At 47.7% G+C, this 21,658-nt stretch overlaps 1 protein-coding gene across 1 annotated transcript; it reads left to right on the top strand.

The window, feature by feature from the left end:
* The first annotated feature begins 16,944 nt into the window (after positions 1 to 16,944).
* On the top strand, positions 16,945 to 17,893 carry LOC123117192 (sigma intracellular receptor 2-like). Its single transcript, XM_044538013.1, has 2 exons — positions 16,945 to 17,316; positions 17,578 to 17,893. The coding sequence occupies exons 1-2, from the start codon at positions 16,993 to 16,995 to the stop codon at positions 17,746 to 17,748; spliced, it is 495 nt and encodes a 164-aa protein (XP_044393948.1). The 5' UTR covers positions 16,945 to 16,992; the 3' UTR covers positions 17,749 to 17,893.
* Positions 17,894 to 21,658: the final 3,765 nt, after the last annotated feature.

Below are 21,658 nucleotides of genomic sequence, written 5' to 3'. Positions count from 1 at the left end.
ACCATTCCGGAACTCCTCGTGACGTCCGGGATCTCATCCGGGACTCTGAACAACATTCGGTTTGCTGCATACTCATATTCATACAACCCTAGCGTCGCCGAACCTTAAGTGTGTAGACCCTATGGGTTCGGGAGACATGTAGACATGACTGAGACGACTCTCCGGTCAATAACCAACAGCGGGATCTGGATACCCATGTTGGCTCCCACATACTCCTCTATGATCTCATCGGATGAACCACGATGTCGAGGGTTCAAGCAACCCCGTATATTATTCCCTTTGTCAGACGATATGTTACTTGCCCGAGACTCGATCGTCGGTATTCCAATACCTCGTTCAGTCTCGTTACCGGCAAGTCACTTTACTTGTACCGTAATGCATGTTCCCGTGACCAGACACTTGGTCACTTTGAGCTCATTATGATGATGCACTACCGAGTGGGCCCAGTGATACCTCTCCGTAACATGGAGTGACAAATCCCAGTCTCGATCCGTGTCAACCCAACAGACACTTTCGGAGATACTTGTAGTGCACCTTTATAGTCACCCAGTTACGTTGTGACGTTTGGTAGACCCAAAGCACTCCTACGGTATCCGGGAGTTACACGATCTCATGGTCTAAGGAAGAGATACTTGACATTGGAAAAGCTCTAGCAAAACGAACTACACGATCTTGTGCTATGCTTAGGAATGGGTCTTGTCCATCACATCATTCTCCTAATGATGTGATCCCGTTGTCAACGACATCTAATGTCCATAGTCAGGAAACCATGACTATCTGTTGACCAATGAGCTAGTCAACTAGAGGCTTACTAGGGATGTATTGTGGTCTATGTATTCACACGTGTATTACGATTTCCGGATAATACAATTATAGCATGAATAAAAGACAATTATCATGAACAAGGAAATATAATAATAATCCATTTATTATTGCCTCTAGGGCATATTTCCAACAGTCTCCCACTTGCACTAGAGTCAATAATCTAGTTACATTGTGATGAATCGAACACCCATAGAGTTCTGGTGTTGATCATGTTTTGCTCGCGAGAGAGGTTTAGTCAACGGATCTGCGACATTCAGATCCGTATGTACTTTGCAAATATCTATGTCTCCATCTTGAACATTTTCACGGATGGAGTTGAAGCGACGCTTGATGTGCCTGGTCTTCTTGTGAAACCTGGGCTCCTTGGCAAGGGCAATAGCTCCAGTGTTGTCACAGAAGAGTTTGATCGGCCCCGACGCATTGGGTATGACTCCTAGGTCGGTGATGAACTCCTTCATCCAAATTGCTTCATGCGCTGCCTCCGAGGCTGCCATGTACTCCGCTTCACATGTAGATCCCGCCACGACGCTCTGCTTGCAGCTGCACCAGCTTACTGCTCCACCATTCAACATATACACGTATCCGGTTTGTGACTTAGAGTCATCCAGATCTGTGTCGAAGCTAGCGTCGACGTAACCCTTTACGACGAGCTCTTCGTCACCTCCATAAACGAGAAACATGTCCTTTGTCCTTTTCAGGTACTTCAGGATATTCTTGACCGCTGTCCAGTGTTCCTTGCCGGGATTACTTTGGTACCTTCCTACCAAACTTACGGCAAGGTTTACATCAGGTCTGGTACACAGCATGGCATACATAATAGATCCTATGGCTGAGGCATAGGGGATGACGCTCATCTCTTCTTTATCTTTTGCCGTGGTCGGGCATTGAGCCGAGCTCAATCTCACACCTTGCAGTACAGGCAAGAACCCTTTCTTGGACTGATCCATTTTGAACTTCTTCAAAATCTTATCAAGGTATGTGCTTTGTGAAAGACCTATGAGGCGTCTCGATCTATCCCTATAGATCTTGATGCCTAATATGTAAGCAGCTTCTCCAAGGTCCTTCATTGAAAAACACTTATTCAAGTAGGCCTTAATGCTGTCCAAGAATTCTATATCATTTCCCATCAAAAGTATGTCATCTACATATAATATGAGAAATGCTACAGAGCTCCCACTCACTTTCTTGTAAACGCAGGCTTCTCCATAAGTCTGCATAAACCCAAACGCTTTGATCATCTCATCAAAGCGAATGTTCCAACTCCGAGATGCTTGCACCAGCCCATAAATGGATCGCTGGAGCTTGCATACTTTGTTAGCATTCTTAGGATCGACAAAACCCTCCGGCTGCATCATATACAGTTCTTCCTTAAGATGCCCGTTAAGGAATGCCGTTTTGACGTCCATCTGCCATATCTCATAATCATAGTATGCGGCAATTGCTAACATGATTCGGACGGACTTAAGCTTCGCTACGGGAGAGAAAGTCTCATCGTAGTCAATCCCTTGAACTTGTCGATAACCCTTAGCGACAAGTCGAGCTTTATAGATGGTACATTACCATCCGCGTCCGTCTTCTTCTTAAAGATCCATTTGTTTTCTATCGCTCGCCGATCATCGGGCAAGTCAGTCAAAGTCCATACTTTGTTTTCATACATGGATTCTATCTCGGATTGCATGGCTTCAAGCCATTTGTTGGAATCTGGGCCCGCCATCGCTTCTTCATAGTTCGAAGGTTCACCGTTGTCTAACAACATGATTTCCAGGACAGGGTTGCCATACCACTCTGGTGTGGAACGTGTCCTTGTGGACCTACGAAGTTCAGTAGCAACTTGATCAGAAGTACCTTGATCATCATCATTAATTTCCTCTCCAGTCGGTGTAGGCACCACAGGAACATTTTCCTGAGCTGCACTACTTTCCGGTTCAAGAGGTAGTACTTCATCGAGTTCTACTTTCCTCCCACTTACTCCTTTCGAGAGAAACTCTTTTTCCAGAAAGGATCCGTTCTTGGCAACAAAGATCTTGCCCTCGGATCTTAAGTAGAAGGTATACCCAATGGTTTCCTTAGGGTATCCTATGAAGACGCATTTTTCCGACTTGGGTTCGAGCTTTTCAGGTTGAAGTTTCTTGACATAAGCATCGCATCCCCAAACTTTTAGAAACGACAGCTTAGGTTTCTTCCCAAACCATAATTCATACGGTGTCGTCTCAACGGATTTAGACGGTGCCCTATTTAAAGTGAATGTAGCTGTCTCTAGAGCGTATCCCCAAAATGATAGCGGTAAATCGGTAAGAGACATCATAGATCGCACCATATCCAATAGAGTGCGATTACGACGTTCGGACACACCGTTACGCTGAGGTGTTCCAGGCGGCGTGAGTTGTGAAACGATTCCACATTTTCTTAAGTGTGTACCAAATTCGTGACTTAAATATTCTCCTCCACGATCCGATCGTAAGAATTTTATCTTTCGGTCACGTTGATTCTCTACTTCATTCTGAAATTCCTTGAACTTTTCAAAGGTCTCAGACTTGTGTTTCATCAAGTAGACATACCCATATCTACTCAAGTCATCAGTGAGAGTGAGAACATAACGATATCCTCCGCGAGCCTCAACGCTCATTGGACCGCACACATCGGTATGTATGATTTCCAACAAGTTGGTTGCTCGCTCCATTGTTCCGGAGAACGGAGTCTTGGTCATTTTGCCCATGAGGCATGGTTCGCATGTGTCAAATGATTCATAATCGAGAGACTCTAAAAGTCCATCAGCATGGAGCTTCTTCATGCGCTTGACACCAATGTGACCAAGGCGGCAGTGCCACAAGTATGTGGGACTATCGTTATCAACTTTACATCTTTTGGTATTCACGCTATGAATATGTGTAACATTACGTTCGAGATTCATTAAGAATAAACCATTGACCATCGGGGCATGACCATAAAACATATCTCTCATATAAATAGAACAACCATTATTCTCGGATTTAAATGAGTAGCCATCTCGTATCAAACGAGATCCAGATACAATGTTCATGCTCAAACTTGGCACTAAATAACAATTATTGAGGTTTAAAACTAATCCCGTAGGTAAATGTAGAGGTAGCGTGCCGACGGCGATCACATCGACCTTGGAACCATTCCCGACGCGCATCGTCACCTCGTCCTTCGCCAGTCTCCGCTTATTCCGCAGCTCCTGCTGTGAGTTACAAATGTGAGCAACGGCACCGGTATCAAATACCCAGGAGTTACTACGAGTACTGGTAAGGTACACATCAATTACATGTATATCAAATATACCTTTAGTGTTGCCGGCCTTCTTGTCCGCTAAGTATTTGGGGCAGTTCCGCTTCCAGTGACCCTTCCCCTTGCAATAAAAGCACTCAGTCTCAGGCTTGGGTCCATTCTTTGACTTCTTCCCGGCAACTGGCTTACCGGGCGCGGCAACATCTTTGCCGTCCTTCTTGAAGTTCTTCTTACCCTTGCCCTTCTTGAACTTAGTGGTCTTATTGACCATCAACACTTGATGTTCTTTCTTGATTTCAACCTCTGCTGACTTCAGCATTGAGAATACTTCAGGAATGGTCTTCACCATCCCCTGCATATTGTAGTTCAACACAAAGCTCTTGTAGCTCGGTGGGAGCGACTGAAGGATTCTGTCAATGACTGCCTCGTCCGGGAGGTTGATCTCCAGCTGGGACAGGCGGTTGTGCAACCCAGACATTTTGAGTATGTGCTCACTGACAGAACTATTTTCCTCCATCTTACAACTATAGAACTTGTCGGAGACTTCATATCTCTCGACCCGGGCATGAGCCTGGAAAACCATTTTCAGCTCCTCGAACATCTCGTATGCTCCGTGCTTCTCAAAACGCTTTTGGAGCCCCGGTTCCAAGCTATAAAGCATGCCGCACTGAACGAGGGAGTAATCATCAGCACGTGATTGCCAAGTGTTCATAACGTCTTGGTTTTCTGGGATGGGTGCTTCACCTAGCGGTGCATCTAGGACATAATCTTTCTTGGCTGCTATGAGGATGATCCTCAGGTTCCGGACCCAGTCCGAATAGTTGCTGCCATCATCTTTCAGCTTGGTTTTCTCTAGGAACGCGTTGAAGTTCATGTTGACATGAGCGTTGGCCATTTGATCTACAAGACATATTTTGCAAAAGTTTTAGACTAAGTTCATGATAATTAAGTTCATCTAATCAAATTATTTAATGAACTCCCACTCAGATTAGACATCCCTCTAGTCATCTAAGTGTTACACGATCCGAGTCGACTAGGCCGTGTCCGATCATCACGTGAGACGGACTAGTCATCATCGGTGAACATCTCCATGTTGATCGTATCTTCCATACGACTCATGTTCGACCTTTCGGTCTCTGTGTTCCGAGGCCATGTCTGTACATGCTAGGCTTGTCAAGTTAACCCTAAGTGTTCTGCATGTGTAAATCTGTCTTACACCCGTTGTATGTGAATGTAAGTATCTATCACACCCGATCATCACGTGGTGCTTCGAAACGACGAACTTTAGCAACGGTGCACAGTTAGGGGGAACACTTTCTTGAAATTATTATAAGGGATCATCTTGTTTACTACCGCCGTTCTAAGTAAACAAGATGCATAAAACATAATAAACATCACATGCAATTATATAGTAGTGACATGATATGGCCAATATCATATAGCTCCTTCGATCTCCATCTTCAGGGCTCCATGATCATCTTCGTCACCGGCATGACACCATGATCTCCATCATCATGATCTCCATCATTGTGTCTTCATGACGTTGTCACGCCAACGACTACTTCTACTTCTATGGCTAACGCGTTTAGCAATAAAGTAAAGTAATTTACATGGCGTTCTTCAATGACACGCAGGTCATACAAAAATAAAGATGACTCCTATGGCTCCTGCCGGTTGTCATACTCATCGACATGCAAGTCGTGATTCCTATTACAAGAACATGATCTCATACATCACAATATATCATTCATCATTCATCACAACTTCTGGCCATATCGCATCACATGACAATTGCTGCAAAAACAAGTTAGACGTCCTCTAATTGTTGTTGCATCTTTTACGTGGCTGCAATTGGGTTCTAGCAAGAACGTTTTCTTACCTACAAATAACCACAACGTGATTTTGTCAACTTCTATTTACCCTTCATAAGGACCCTTTTCATCTAATCCGCTCCAAATAAAGTAGGAGAGGCAAACACCCGCTAGCCACCTTATGCAACTAGTGCATGTCAGTCGGTGGAACCTGTCTCACGTAAGCGTACGTGTAAGGTCGGTACAGGCCGCTTCATCCCACAATACCGCTGAAGCAAGAAAAGACTAGTAGCGGCAAGCAAGTTGACAAGATCTACGCCCACAACAAAATTGTGTTCTACTCATGCAATAGAGAACTACGCATAGACCTAGCTCATGATGCCATTGTTGGGGAACATTGCAGAAAATAAAAATTTTCCTACGGTTTCACCAAGATCCATCTATGAGTTCATCTAAGCAACGAGTTAAAGGAGAGATGCATCTACATACCACTTTGTAGATCGCGAGTGGAAGCGTTCAAAAGAACGGGGTTGAGGTAGTCGTTCTCGTCGTGATCCTATCACCGGAGATCCTAGCGCCGAACGGACGGCACCTCCGCGTTCAACACACGTACGTTTAGCGTGACGTCTCCTCCGTATTGATCCAGCAAGGGGGAAGGAGAGGTTGATGATGATCCAGCAGCACGACGGTGTGGTGGTGGATGCAGCAGAACTCCGGCAGGGCTTCGCCAAGCTGCTGCGGGAGGAGGACGAGGTGTAGCAGGGGGGGGGGAGGCGCCAACAGTTGGGTGCGGCTGCCCTCCCCCTGCCCTCCTTTATATAGGCCCCCAGGGGGGGGCGCCGACCCTGGGAGATCAATCTGCCAAGGGGGGGCTGCGGCCAAGGGGGGTGGAGTGCCCCCCAAGGCAAGTGGTGCACCCACCCCCACCTAGGGTTTCCAACCCTAGGCGCAGGGGGGCCCAAGGGGGGGCGCACCAGCCCACTAGGGGCTGGTTCCCCTCCCACTTCAGCCCACGGGGCCCTCCGGGATAGGTGGCCCCACCCGGTGGACCCCCGGGACCCTTCCGGTGGTCCCGGTACAATACCGGGTGACCCTGAAACTTTCCCGATGGCCGAAACAGCACTTCCTATATAGTTTTCTTTACCTCTGGACCATTCCGGAACTCCTCGTGACGTCCGGGATCTCATCCGGGACTCCGAACAACACTCGGTTTGCTGCATACTCATATTCATACAACCCTAGCGTCACCGGACCTTAAGTGTGTAGACCCTACGGTTTCGGGAGACATGTAGACATGACCGAGACGGCTCTCCGGTCAATAACCAACAACGGGATCTGGATACCCATGTTGGCTCCCACATACTCCTCGATGATCTCATTGGATGAACCACGATGTCGAGGGTTCAAGCAACCCCGTATACTATTCCCTTTGTCAGACGGTATGTTACTTGCCCGAGACTCGATCGTCGGTATCCCAATACCTCGTTCAGTATCGTTACCGGCAAGTCACTTTACTCGTACCGTAATGCATGATCCCGTGACCAGACACTTGGTCACTTTGAGCTCATTATGATGATGCACTACCGAGTGGGCCCAGTGATACCTCTCCATAACACGGAGTGACAAATCCCAGTCTCCATCCGGGTCAACCCAACAGACACTTTCGGAGATACCTGTAGTGCACCTTTATAGTCACCCAGTTACGTTGTGACGTTTGGTACACCCAAAGCACTCCTACAGTATCCGGGAGTTACACGATCTCATGGTCTAAGGAAGAGATACTTGACATTGGAAAAGCTCTAGCAAAACGAACTACACGATCTTGTGCTATGCTTAGGAATTGGTCTTGTCCATCACATCATTCTCCTAATGATGTGATCCCGTTGTCAACGACATCTAATGTCCATAGTCAGGAAACCATGACTATCTGTTGACCAACGAGCTAGTTAACTAGAGGCTTACTAGGGACGTATTGTGCTCTATGTATTCACACGTGTATTACGATTTCTGGATAATACAATTATAGCATGAATAAAAGACAATTATCATGAACAAGGAAATATAATAATAATCCATTTATTATTGCCTCTAGGGCATATTTCCAACAAAAACAACTCGCTAGCCAATAACATGAAAAAATAAAAAAGACAATGGCCCGCCACACTCGTAAGGAGTTGTACACGGCCACCGTGCGCGACAGCGAGGTGCGAGCCAGCGCACGAATGAAATAGAACGGTTTGCACGAATCTAAAGGCAATAAGGATCCATTGGTTCAGAACTTAGATGTGAGATAGCAAAACTATAAACAAATCCAAAACAACTAGGTTGGAAGGGAGGCAATAACACAAATTGATGGCCGATGAGCCCAAAAATTGATTTTACCACGCAATATACATCAGAGCCAAAGGCAAGAGATTGAAATGATGAAGGCAGTAACCTCTCTTAGAGCATCTTCAACAGACGCGCTATATAAGCGCCGCGCTGAAAAGTTAGTGCCTTTTTGCGCACGCTACCGCTCCGGGCGTTCCAGCGGAGGCGTAAAAACAACGCGCGTGACATAACTAGTTCAGCGCGCGGGTCAAAACACCATCGTGCGCTGTTTATTTGCTGCGCCCGCACCCATGCGCTGGACACTCGAGCGCCCGCTCACAACTCCGCCAACCCCATTCAGCCGCTGGTGCCACCGCCGCCCGCGCCACCCCATTTCTTCCAGCGACTGTTCCGGCGCTTCCCCGGCTTATCCCCACGCTGCTGCTACTTCCTCCATCTCTCTCTTGTCACCGTCGCCCCTCGCACGCAGCGGTCCTCCGACGAACAGCTCCCGGCCGCCCACTACCGCTTGGCGCTCGCAAGTTGTTCGGTAAAACGCCCGCAAGGTATGTATTGCTTCAACTTCACTTTTTATATGAATTTGGTGCATGTTGTTTGTAGTTTATAGCCTAGTTTAAATTGAACATTGTAGATGAGTTCGTCATATGATTCTTCCGAAGAAGAATTTGATATGGAAGAGGAAGAGGATCTTGCAATGATCCTAGCTCTGCACATCAATAAAAAACCGAAGCACGGTGGTTCGGTTATGGGTTGGCAGAAAATTTGGAGGGATATGATTGATGCTCACAATAGATTGATCAGGCACTATTTTGTGAATAATCCCGTGTACCCCGAGTCGTACTTCCGGTGCTTGTTTAGATGAGCACCGAGTTGTTCAGGCGCATTGCAAAGACACTAGCGAGCCATGACCGGTTTTTTCAGCGCCGCTGGAGAGCTCGGGCATAGCACCTTTCAGAAGGTGACGGCCGCTTTGCGTATGTTGGCATACGGTATCTCCGCTGATCTAGTTGATGATCGCTTGGACCAAGTCATCATGTGTGTCAAACGCTTCACAGTCGAAATTGGGCAAGTGTTTGGCCAGGAGTGCGAGTGCGGCGGAGGGCTAAAAGAGTTGCCCGTTTTGTTGCCTCCTATCATGCCATTCGACGTGCCGAAATGCATGATGATCTTTAGAAGGATCTCATTAAGGTGTGGTGGGCATGAAATGACCGACAAAGAGCATCATGATTTGGCGTTTGATGTTGTATTGTTGAACTATTTGTTGTATTGAAAGATAAACTATTTGTTTGAATTGTAATAACGAAATTGAAGTATTTTTTTTATTTTTTTGTTTGAGTTTGATCTTTTTGCTTGTGTTTCGAGCGCATATGTTGTTTGTACGAGAGCGCGTGCGGCTGCATTTTAGCGCGCCTGCTGGAGCTACGCGCGTACGCTGCATTTTACTGCGGCCGCTGAAGCCAGCGCTGGCCGCCGCGCCAAAACAGGCAATCGACACGCTGCAAACGCATTCTTAACGCGCCGTGCATTGGCCGGCTGTTGAAGATGTTCTTATTATTACGAGGTGTGCTAAGAAAATAGGAATTGTTTCGACTAATTTAATCCATAAGTAGATAACTAGCATGGCATTGACAGAACTAACAACATACTGGTACTGATCTAAACAAGCACGTACTACGCAAATAGTATACAAATCTACACATGATGCTAGCACTGCTAATAAAAAAATTATCAGGAGAGGGATAAACGCGGTATACCCTCCAGTAGGCCATGCAGAAGCCGCCGCCGCGGTGGCAGCAGCAGAAGCGTCATTGGCGGCCTTCTTGTCGGCCTCGATCTTCTCGGCGGCAGCGCGTTCGGCGTTGCTAGACATGGTGGTGACGGAGACGGCACAGACGTAGAGGAAGTAGTGGATCGGAGGCGAGCAGTCGCGTAGTCGCTTCCCAAAAACCTATTCATCTCTCTCCGTACAGGAACCAGAGAGACGGAGTTTCGGAGACCTGCTCTCCCGTCGACCGTGTACGCGGCGGACGGGATGGAGTCACCGGCGGCAGCAGCAGCAAAGGAACGACGGTGGGCGGTTCGCGTGGAGCAGATGTGATCAGATTGTAGCGACTAGGGTTAGGGGACACCGCACACTTATATAGACGGAGCCGCGTGGAGAGACGTGGGCTCGACCCACGTCCGAGTCTGTGACAGCCCACGATCCGACGTCGCAGATCGTGGCCCTGCTGTCAGAAACTCTCCGTTAGTGACTGGCAAAACTAAGCGCATAGGTGTGAGCTCGGCTCAGCTCATTCCCGCAACCCGCGGCGCGTCGCGTCATGATGAGGCGTGGCGTGGCGAGGCGGGCGGCGGAGGAGGAGCGCGCGAGGGCCTCTTCTCTTCTCAAGCTCTAATAGCATGTAGAAGAGCCACCCTTATAAACCACTTCAACTTTCCTTCCACTAGCATGGTGGGACTAAACTTCCCACCACCTTGTCATGCCACCTACATGGGCCCTTAGAGATCAAATCTGAAATTGTCATATGGGCTCTAGGCCCATCTCACATTTCAACAATCCCCCACCAGATCTCAGGGGCCCACTTTGTCCTTTGTTCCAAATGCTGTTTTGATATACTAGTGTTTCAGTGAAGACCTGTTAAGGTTGACCTTCACCTAGAGCAAGTAGCTACACTCCTTCACAACTGAACAATGGACTATGCCTTGAATTGTCAGTTTGGCGTAAAGAAGTTTCACCACATGCCTTACTAGTACTGGGCTGCCGAAGGCTGACCCCTCGGGTGGAGCATATAAGTCACACTCCTGGCCTATTCATGAGCTTACTAGAGATCACCCCAATCTCATAGACTGTGACTAGCAGGTCGGGCTCACATAGGTGTGTTCCTCCAAAGATCGCTCTGTAGGATAGCATCTTGCTTATATCTATAAGCCTTGGAACACATTAAGACAGTAGTCATCCTTCCATACAGTTTCCGAGAGTATTGCATCTCCAACGGAGTGGATTAGTAAAGTTACTCTCCTCAGTTCACCATTGGCTTGTTTTCCCAGGTCCTACTTCACGGGATCTCCGATCACATAGGTTGGGTTACCACCATGGCTACTCATGTGGGTCTCATACCCATCTCCCTCGATGCACTATCTATCACTACACGCGATAGCCCTTTCGTAAAGGGATCTGCCAGATTCTTAGCCGTATGGACATAGTCCAACGGTATCACTCTGGAGTTTCTTAATTTTCTGACAACTTTTAATCTCATTCTTATGTGTTTGTTGGACTTCATGTTGTCCTTTGAACTCTTCACCTTGGTGATGACAGTCTGATTAACACAGTTCATAAGGATAGCCGGAACCGGTTTATCAACCAATGGCAAATCCATCAAAAGATCTCGAAGCTATCCTGCTTCAACACCAGAAGTGTCTAATGTTGTTAATTCTGCTTCCATTGTCGATCTCGTTAAGATCGTTTGCTTGCAAGACTTCCAGGAAACAGCGCCACCTCCAAGAGTAAACATATACCCAGTTGTGGCCTTCATCTCATCAGCATCAGAGATCCAATTCGCATCACTATACCCTTCAAGTACCGACGGGTCTCCGGTATAGTGAAGTCCATAGTTCATAGTACCTTTCAGATAGCGCATAACTCTTTCAACAGCATGCCAATGTACATCACCCGGTTTGGAAACAAACCGGCTCAGTTTGCTCACAGCAAACGCGATGTCAGGCCTCGTTGCGCTCGCTAGGTACATCAGTGAACCAATGATTTGAGAGTATCTCAATTGATCTTTAGCCATGCCTTTTGACTTTCGAATCAACACGCTAGGATCATATGGTGTTTGAGATGGTGTGCAGTCCGAATATCCAAAACGGCTCAACACCTTCTCAACATAATGGGATTGCAGAAGTGTGATCCCACCCTCATTATCTCTCAGTAGCTTGATGTTCAAGATAACATCAGCCACACCAAGGTCCTTCATCTCAAAGTTCTGAGACAGAAACGACTTAACCTCCTCAATGACTTTGAGGTTTGTTCCGAATATCAGTATGTCATCAACATACAAGCACAGTATAACTCCTTCGCCCCCACCATGGCGATAGTATACACATTTGTCAGCCTCATTAACAACGAAACCAACAGATGTCAGAGTTGTATTAAACTTATCATGCCATTGCTTAGGTTCTTGCTTCAGGCCATATAAAGATTTCAGCAACCTACACACCTTTCTTTCCTGACCATCTATCACAAAGCCATCTGGCTGTTGCATGTAGATTTCCTCATTTAGCTCTCCATTCAGAAAAGCCGTCTTAACATCCATTTGATGGACGAGAAGACCATGCGAGGCCGCCAACGAGAGTAATACTCGAATGGTGGTCAGTCTAGCCACAGGTGAATAAGTATCAAAGAAATCTTCCTCTTCTTTCTGGTCATAGCCCTTGGCCACAAGCCTAGCCTTATACTTTTCAATCGTACCATTAGGCCTAAGCTTTTTCTTGAACACCCACTTACATCCCAATGGTTTGCAACCATAGGGACGCTCAGTGATCTCCCATGTCCCGTTAGCCATGATGGAATCCATCTCGCTACGGACCGCATCCTTCCAGTAGTCAGCTTCTGGAGAGGCATACGCTTCTGAAATAGAAGTGGGAGTATCATCCACGAGGTACACGAAGAAATCATCACCAAAGGTCTTTGTAGTCCTTTGTCTCTTGCCCCTACCAAGGGTTTCCTCGTCATCCTCCTCAGGATTTTCATCATGTGTTCGTTCATAATATTCCATAGGAATGGCAGGCTCAGGAGTCTCCTTAGATTCCTGTCTAGAAGTGCTTTGCATATCTCTCATAGGAAAAATATCCTCAAAGAATGTAGCATCCTTAGACTCCATAATTGTACCGACCTTCTGGTCAGGTACCTCAGATTTCACTACTAGAAATCTATAGCCAACGCTGTTCTTAGCGTACCCCAAATTGACGCAGTCCACAGTCTTGGGTCCAAGCTTACGCTTTTTGGGGATCGACACGTTGACTTTCGCCAAACAGCCCCAAGTACGCAAGTACGAGAGTGTTGTCTTTCTCTTTGCCCGTTTCTCATAGAGAGTGATCTCATTATCCTTTGTCGGAACTTTATTCAGGACATGACATGCCATCAATATAGCCTCCCCCCACCATGACTTGGATAAACCCGATGTATCTAACATGGCGTTAACCAGATCAGTTAGAGTACGGTTTTTCCGCTCGGCAACCCCGTTTGACTGGGGAGAATAGGGAGGCGTCCTCTCATGAATAATGCCGTGTTCCGCACAGAAGGAATCAAACTCACTCGAGAAGTACTCTCCACCACGATCTGACCGGACTTGTTTAATTTTCTTTTCAAGTTGATTCTCAACTTCTGCCTTATAGATTTTAAAGTAGTGTAGAGCCTCATCTTTAGTATTTAACAGATATACATAGCAATATCTAGTGGAATCATTTATCAATGTCATGAAGTACTTCTTTCCACCTTTAGTCAACACCCCATTCATCTCACAAAGATCAGAATGTATGAGTTCTAACGGTGCCAAGTGTCTCTCCTCCGTAGCCTTGTGAGGCTGGCGAGGTTGCTTAGCTTGCACACATGACAGACACTTAGAACCTTTGGCTAAAGTGAAACTCGGGATTAAATCCAACTTAGCTAGCCGCGTCATAACACCGAAACTTATGTGACAAAGACGTGAATGCCAAACTTCAGATTCATTAACACTCGAATGAATATGGTTCATGACTTTATTACAGAAATCTGCGAGGGAAAGGCGAAACATCCCTCCGCTCTCATAACCTTTTCCAACAAATAGTCCATACTTAGTAACAACTAATTTATTAGACTCGAATATCAACTTAAACCCTTCTCTACATAGAAGGGAGCCACTAACAATGTTCTTCTTGATGGCGGGGACATGCTGCACGTTCTTCAGCTGCACGATCCTTCCCGAAGTAAACTTCAGATCGACCGTGCCAACACCATGAACAGAAGCACTCGCGCCATTCCCCATCAATACGGACCCGTGGCCTGTGACCTGGTAAGAAGAGAACAATGAAATGTCAGCACACACATGAACACCTGCACCTGTATCCACCCACCAATCGGTAGGCTGAAACACTGAAAAAACAGTAAATAAATTACCGTACCCAGATGCACCATTCTCATTGTTGCCCACAATCATGTTGACAGACTTGGAGTCCTGTCCTGACTTCTTAAACTTGTTTGGGCACTTGTTGGCCCAATGTTCAGCCGAACCACAAGTAAAGCAGCCCTCATCCTTCTTGTTCTTCTTGAAGGTCTTCTTACCCTTCTTCTTGAAGTCGGTATTCTGTTGGACACCGTTCTTTCCCTTGAACTTGTGGGAGTTGAAGTTCCTCTGGTTCACCATGTTGGCAACAGAAGTCCCTTCGGCCCCTTTTCCGTGCGAGTCCTTTGCCCTTGATTTCTGCTCAACACTCAGATGGCCAATGACATCCTCCACAGAGAATTCACGCCTCTGATGTTTCAGAATGGTGGCAAAGTTCCTCCAGGAATTGGGGAGCTTAGCGATTATGCAGCCCGCGACAAACTTGCCCGGTAACTCGCACTTCAGAAGCTCAAGCTCCTTAACAATGCATATTATCTCATGATCCTGCTCCAGTACAGGACGGTTTTCAACCATCTTGTAATCGTGGAACTGCTCTATAATATACATCTCGCTCCCTGCATCGGCGGCCCTGAACTTAGATTCGACCACCTCCCACAAGTCCTTGGCGACATGCACATGTAAATATGCATCAACCAGTTTATCTCCGATCACGCTAAGAACTGCTCCGAGAAACACAGTGGTTGCCTCCCTGAACGCCTTCTCCTGTTCAGGAGCAATCGTTCCCGTGGACACACCGGTGACCCAGAACACGTTCATAGCCGTGAGCCATAAAGTGGTCTTTGTCTGCCAACGCTTAAAATACGTACCGGTAAACTTATCCGGTTTCAGTGCTGTGGCAAAGCCACTTGCCAAAAAATTCCTACACATAATAGATTTTTGGATAGCTAAGAAAATAGGCAATTTTTCGACTAATTTAATCCATAAGTAGATAACTAGCATGGCATTGACAGAACTAACAACATACTGGTACTGGTCTAAACAAGCACGTACTACACAAATAGTAGACAAATCAACACATGATGCTAGCACTGCTAATACAAAAATTACCAGGAGAGGGATAAACGCGGTATACCCTCCAGTAGGCCATGCAGAAGCCGCCGCCGCGGTGGCAGCAGCAGAAGCGTCCTCGGCGGCCTTCTTGTCGGCCTCGGTCTTCTCGGCGGCAGTGCGTTCGGTGTCGCTGGACATGGTGATGACGGAGACGGCACGAACGTAGAGGAAGTAGTCGATCGGAGGTGAGCAGTCGCATAGTCGCTTCCCAAAAACCTATTCGTCTCTCTCCCGTACAGGAACCAGAGAGACGGAGTTTCGGAGACCTGCTCTCCCGTCGACCGTGTACGCGGCGGACGGGATGGAGTCACCGGCGGCAGCAGCAACAAAGGAACGACGGTGGGCGGTTCCCGTGGAGCAGATGTAATCTGATCGTAGCGGCTAGGGTTAGGGGACACCGCACACTTATATAGACGCAGCCGCGTATAACGCTTAAAATATGTACCGGTAAACTTATCCGATTTCAGTGCTGCGGCAAAGCCACTTGCCAAAAAATTCCTACACATAATAGGTTTTTGGATTGCTAAGAAAATAGGCATTTTTCGACTAATTTAATCCATAAGTAGATAACTAGCATGGTATTGACAGAACTAACAACATACTAATACTGATCTAAACAAGCATGTACTACGCAAATAGTAGACAAATCTACACATGATGCTAGCACTGCTAATACAAAAATTATCAGGAGAGGGATAAATGCGGTATACCCTCCAGTAGGCCATGCAGAAGCCGCCGCCGCGGTGGCAGCAGCAGAAGCGTCCTCGGCGGCCTTCTTGTCGGCCTCGGTCTTCTCGGCGGCAGCGCTGGACATGGTGATGACGGAGACGGCACGGACGTAGAGAAAGTAGTGGATCGGAGGCAAGCAGCCGCGTAGTCGCTTCTCAAAAACCTATTCGTCTCTCTCCCGTACAGGAACCAGAGAGACGGAGTTTCGGAGACCTGCTCTCCCGTCGACCGTGTACGCGGCGGACGGGATGGAGTCACCGGCGGCAGCAGCAGCAAAGGAATGACGGTGGGCGGTTCGCGTGGAGCAGATGTGATCTGATCGTAGCGGCTAGGGTTAGGGGACACCGCACACTTATATAGACGCAGCCGCGTGGAGAGACGTGGGCTCGACCCACGTCCGAGTCCGTGACAGCCCACGATACCAGCGGCGCGGCGAGGCGGCGGAGGAGGAGCGCGCGAGGGACTCTTCTCTTCTCAAGCCCCAATAGCATGTAGAAGAGTCACCCTTATAAACCACTCCAACTTTCCTTCCACTAGCATGGTGGAACTACCACCTTGTCATGCCACCTACATGGGTTCTTAGAGATTAAATCTGAAATTGTCATATGGGCTTTAGGCCCATCTCACATTTCAGCAAGGTGCACAACAGCAACCTTACAATCAGTGAATCTGTTAATGTAATTTGTTGCTCCGTTGCAACACGCGTGTACCTAAAAAAAGTTGAAGAGTGCTTGTCTTTTCTCTGCTGCAACCACCAAAGCTCTCCTCTCAAAGTCAACCTACGGACTTACTATACCACCTCGAGATCCCCGGCCAGCGGTACATCCACCTCCGCAATGGGCGTCGTCTCGGCGGTGGCGGACGCGGTGGTCGTCCTATTCTCGCTCACCATCGCAATGGCGGCCCCGCTGATCGGCGCGCAGTCCGTCCTCCCGCGATACCTCTACCCGGCGCCGTTGCGGGACTTCAAGCGGTGGTACGCCGCCGAGTTCGACGACTACCTCATGGCCCAGCCGCCGGCCTTCCTCCGCGGCATCTTCTGGCTCGAGATCGCCTTCCTCTGGCCGCTCTCCGTCGCCACCATCTACGGCGTCCTCGCCCGACGCCGCTGGGCCGCCACCACCTCCCTCATGGCCGGCGTCTCCACCCTCACCTTCATGGTAACCCTCGTCTGTCGCAGCCTCCCCTGCTCTGCTCTATTCTTTTTCCATGGTTTGCACGGCCTCTGCACTGCATCGGATCTGCAAGACGCAGAGGCCAACTCCGTGGATCCATCGATGCGATGCTAAGTTTTTCAGTGTCATCAACTTGAGTCACTAGCACATAAATCACTCTGTGATGGTGATGGCTAAACTTTATCCCGTCCGGGCTGCATTATCTTCATGATTTCGTTCCTCATAGTGATTGCAATTGTTTCGCAGTCTGCGATACTTGGTGAGATGCTGGGCTCCGGAAGAGCAACGCCGAGGCTGCTTCAGCTGTACGGTCCATACGTCGTATTTGCTGTCATTGCCATTTTGCGCGGTCTCCGCTCATGTTCAGCTTCAGCGCCACCGTCGTCTGCATCCTCTGCTCGGAAGAAGAGGGTCTAGATTGAATTACTACTTGGTACACTTGTACCGGCCGACATATCATTCCAACGACTAATGCAGTCTATGACCAAGTGGCTTGATGTGCGAGACTCCTTAGATACCAATCATTAGTGGGGAATTTAATTTCTGTACAAAGGCTCTGAAATGAAGCAACAATTACAGTTGCCGAAAAAATATGTACAGTAGCCAATAAATTCTATAATCTTATTTTTAAATATCCTATAGTTAAGCATATCAAGCTAACTTTATCTTTACAAAGTTTTATTATTTTTTATATTTATAACTGGAACTCAGAGCATAGGAGGGAAAATCGATTTATGGATGTTCCATGACAGACCTGACCTGACATGGCTTTGACCACAACATCAATCCGAGGTGGCTATAGCCCCTAAACAAAAAATGTTTCACTTTCCGATGCTACTTCACGAACAGCAGTCAGTCACATATTCGAAATTTTTTACCTAGAATTGCCAAGTGTGAGACTCATAAACATATGATACCTAGAATTGGACCAACTCCAAGTGGGATATCTTCATCTCTAGCTTCCATCTACTTACCAGAGTCGCCATGTCAAACAATGGACATGCGTTTTCTAATTTAAAATGAACACTTCAGAGCATCAGATCTGCAAGACGCCAACCATAGCAGATAAGGTGATGCATATATTTGTTAAATCCTACTCCAGATATCACTCTCAGAATCTAACAGAGCTACTGCAGTTTCAGTATGCATGCAATCCAGTGAAGTGACACTTGGCAACTCATTTTTTTTCTTTCAGTTGGCCCTCACAAGGCTGAAGCTAGTCTGAGCCACAACCGCAAATCTTTTCTCGACTAAATGGAAAAGTGACAACGAAGCACTTCAGAGAATCAGATCTACCAACAGATAAATTGATGAATTCGTAAAATTTCCTGGTATCATCATCAAGTAGCTCATAACTAGATTACTGAGTCCTAGCTGACGATGGCAATTCAACGGAATACGATCAGAAAAGAACCATGCACACAACTTCAGACTATTTAACATTTCATATGGAGATGGCAGGCGACTGTAAATACTTGAAAAGCACGATCAGAAAAGAACCGTGCACACAACTTCAGATTATTTAACATTTCATAGGGAGATGGCTGGCAACTGTAAAAACTTAAAAAGCACGATCAGAAAAGAACCATGCACACAACTTCAGATTATTTAACATTTCATTGGGAGATGGCTGGCGACTGTAAATACTTGAAAAGCGTCAGGTCTCAAGATGGAAATCTGTCATTGAGAGAACATTTTGTTATAGGTTTTATAGTAGGTGAATACATGGTGTATGAGTGGAGGACAAACTATCAGCAGCAGCAGTAAAACCAACTGACTGTTCTAAGTTGGTAAATCTATTGTTGGACTACAAGGCTTGTAAAGATGTTAGGGGTTTGCAAGTGCAAAGTCTAATCTTGAAAAAATATTCATCTAGAAGTCTTTAGCACCTGCATTTAACCGAGAATGTGCTAGTATCATTTGTTTAACAGGCTTTTCCAGGAAGGTGCTAGTGTCACATGCAGACAGACAAGCAGTAGATCCTTGTCAGGGGACTAGTGGAGGCCTAGTAGTTTCCGCGTTGACTCTGGATAGCCGTTGGATGCACATTGGACGTTGGATTCCAGGCCTCAAGGCGCGTCGTGCCTTGACAGAGGCGAGGCACTGGATCTCAGTCCCCTCTGCACACTTCAAGTGCACTTGACTTCAGCTAAACGAAAATTGACTAGTGAAACCAGTCATACATGCCAAAGTGAAGAGCATAGTCTGCATTAAGCAGAACAAAAGGGGCATGCGGCAGTTTCCGTCTAAGTAACATGGGACCCTATCGCAAGCTTAAAGGCTCCAGGATTAAGCACAGATAAGGGTAACGAAACTGTACTCTCCTCTGATACAGAGCTGCCGCTGTTGCTGCTATCAAGGTCGGCTCCAGCACTACCAGTGGTCCCGATTGTTGCTGCTCTAGGCATAACATTGCTTGGTTCAGAAAATCATGAAGAAGTCAAAGATACAGCTCTTGGCACATCATTGGCAACAGTCTGCTCACCACTTGCCTCTGAGACTGGGGTTGATATTGCTTGCTCCAGGTTTTCGAGCTGAATAAAAATAAATATTCAAGGATATAATTGTTCGAAATGAGTTCTCCCTACTCTACCACCGTATTAGATTCATGAGGAAAAACCAAGTAGGTAAATACGAAGGAAATCTAACGTATTTACCTTCAGTAATATGTTAGTAGAGAACTCTATATCCTTGGCTAGAGAGGATTTTTCTGGACCAACTTCAGTAGCTGATGGATCATCACCTTTATCAGCCAACAAAGCTTCATTGGCCCTTTTCAGGTTCTCTATAAGTGACTTGCACATTGAAATAGCCTTTGCATCTCCAAACTTGGATACCAACTCAAAGGCAGAGTGTCCAACAAATTAGCTCAATCGTTCACGGCTAAAGCTCAAGGAACGCCACGCCAAAGCCTCCATCGACAAAGCCAGTGCAAAGCAACCGGATCTGGCAACATTGCACTACTGCAGCATCACATAAAAGCAGCAGGCGAGCCATGAGATTCGGCCACTATACCAGCCAGCGCCCACGAGGTGTTCGACCAGTGTCCCAACCGAGAGAAACCACGCTACCACAACTAGGGGCAGCGCGAGGACGTCCCCCACGGGCTACAGGGTGTTGACGCGGACGATGAGGCGATTTTCCCCCTCCCCCCTCCCCCGCCTGCCTCTCTCCCTATCCCACCTACCTCCATCCCCACCGCCATTATCGCACCTCCCCCGCGCTTATCCACTCTCCCACTCGCCTCTGGACTGGATGACCGCGCCTCGCCGTCGGGGTGCTCAGATCCGACGCGTACTGCCGGCGACGAGGGTGGCGGCGCCGCTGCGGCTTCCGCCGCCTCCAGTCGATGCGAACTCCCCGGAGGCGTACCAGGAGATGGAGCGTGTGGTGCGGGAGAGATTCCCCGACCGCTCGATGTGGGCGGAGATCTTCGAGAGCATCCTGCAGCACGCCAGGTACGACGAATTCGCGAGGTTCACCGGCGACGATGGCGCATCGGATGTGGAGTTCCTCTTCTGGGCGATCCAGGAAGCGGACTCGCTAGATCCGGCGCAGGCGGCGCGGTGGAGGGAGTTCAGATCCAATCCTCCTCGCTTCAACATCGCAAGGCCACGCATGGAGGCGATATCCAGGATCCCCGCCAGGCTGCTTCCGCCCGGGGCCCTGCCTCCTCACCGACAGTACCGTCCGTGGCTGCTGCTCGCCGTGGGATGCACGGCGCTGGGCGGCATCCTGGTGGCCTACTCCGAACTCGTGCGGCTGGCCGGCACGGCATCGAGCCCCCACCTTGGCCTGGCGACCAAGGTATGATTCCGGGTACCCTTTCTGTTCGTTCTATGAGATTTCTGCGTGCATTTCGTTCGCGACACAGATGTGTCTCGACTGGAAACATTGTTTCAGTTGCAGTTCATAATTCTAGTGGTTTGTGTACGGGGATCTCCTCTTCTGTTGACAATTTAGTAGTAAAAACTAGTGAGGTAAAGGAATTGAGGGTTCTCCCTCAGGATAATTTGGTATCAGGGATTCAGGTGGTGGTCGAGGGTGCGGTTAGCTCGCGTGAGGTCCCTGGCGGTAGAATTGCCCAACCTAGTTTAAATTCGAAGAAAGGGGAAAAGTTGGGAGCATATGCTTCTGGAAAAGGCGTCCAAAACCAGAGGGGCCCCGTTCCTACCCCGAAGATTTGCGAACCCTCCATCTGTGGATCTGTGGTTGTGAGGAAAATGAACTCTGCGAATGCGCCTTCCCAGCCTTGCAATAACCTAGAGTATATAGAGGAGCAATATGGCCAGTTGTGGTCGATCCCCTCCCCTCCTCGCCGCCGCAG

Source organism: Triticum aestivum, chromosome 5B (assembly GCF_018294505.1).
Source record: "Triticum aestivum cultivar Chinese Spring chromosome 5B, IWGSC CS RefSeq v2.1, whole genome shotgun sequence".
Taxonomy (NCBI): Eukaryota; Viridiplantae; Streptophyta; class Magnoliopsida; order Poales; family Poaceae; genus Triticum; species Triticum aestivum.
Note: the sequence above shows the minus strand (reverse complement) of the source record. Positions and strands in the feature narration are given on the sequence as shown.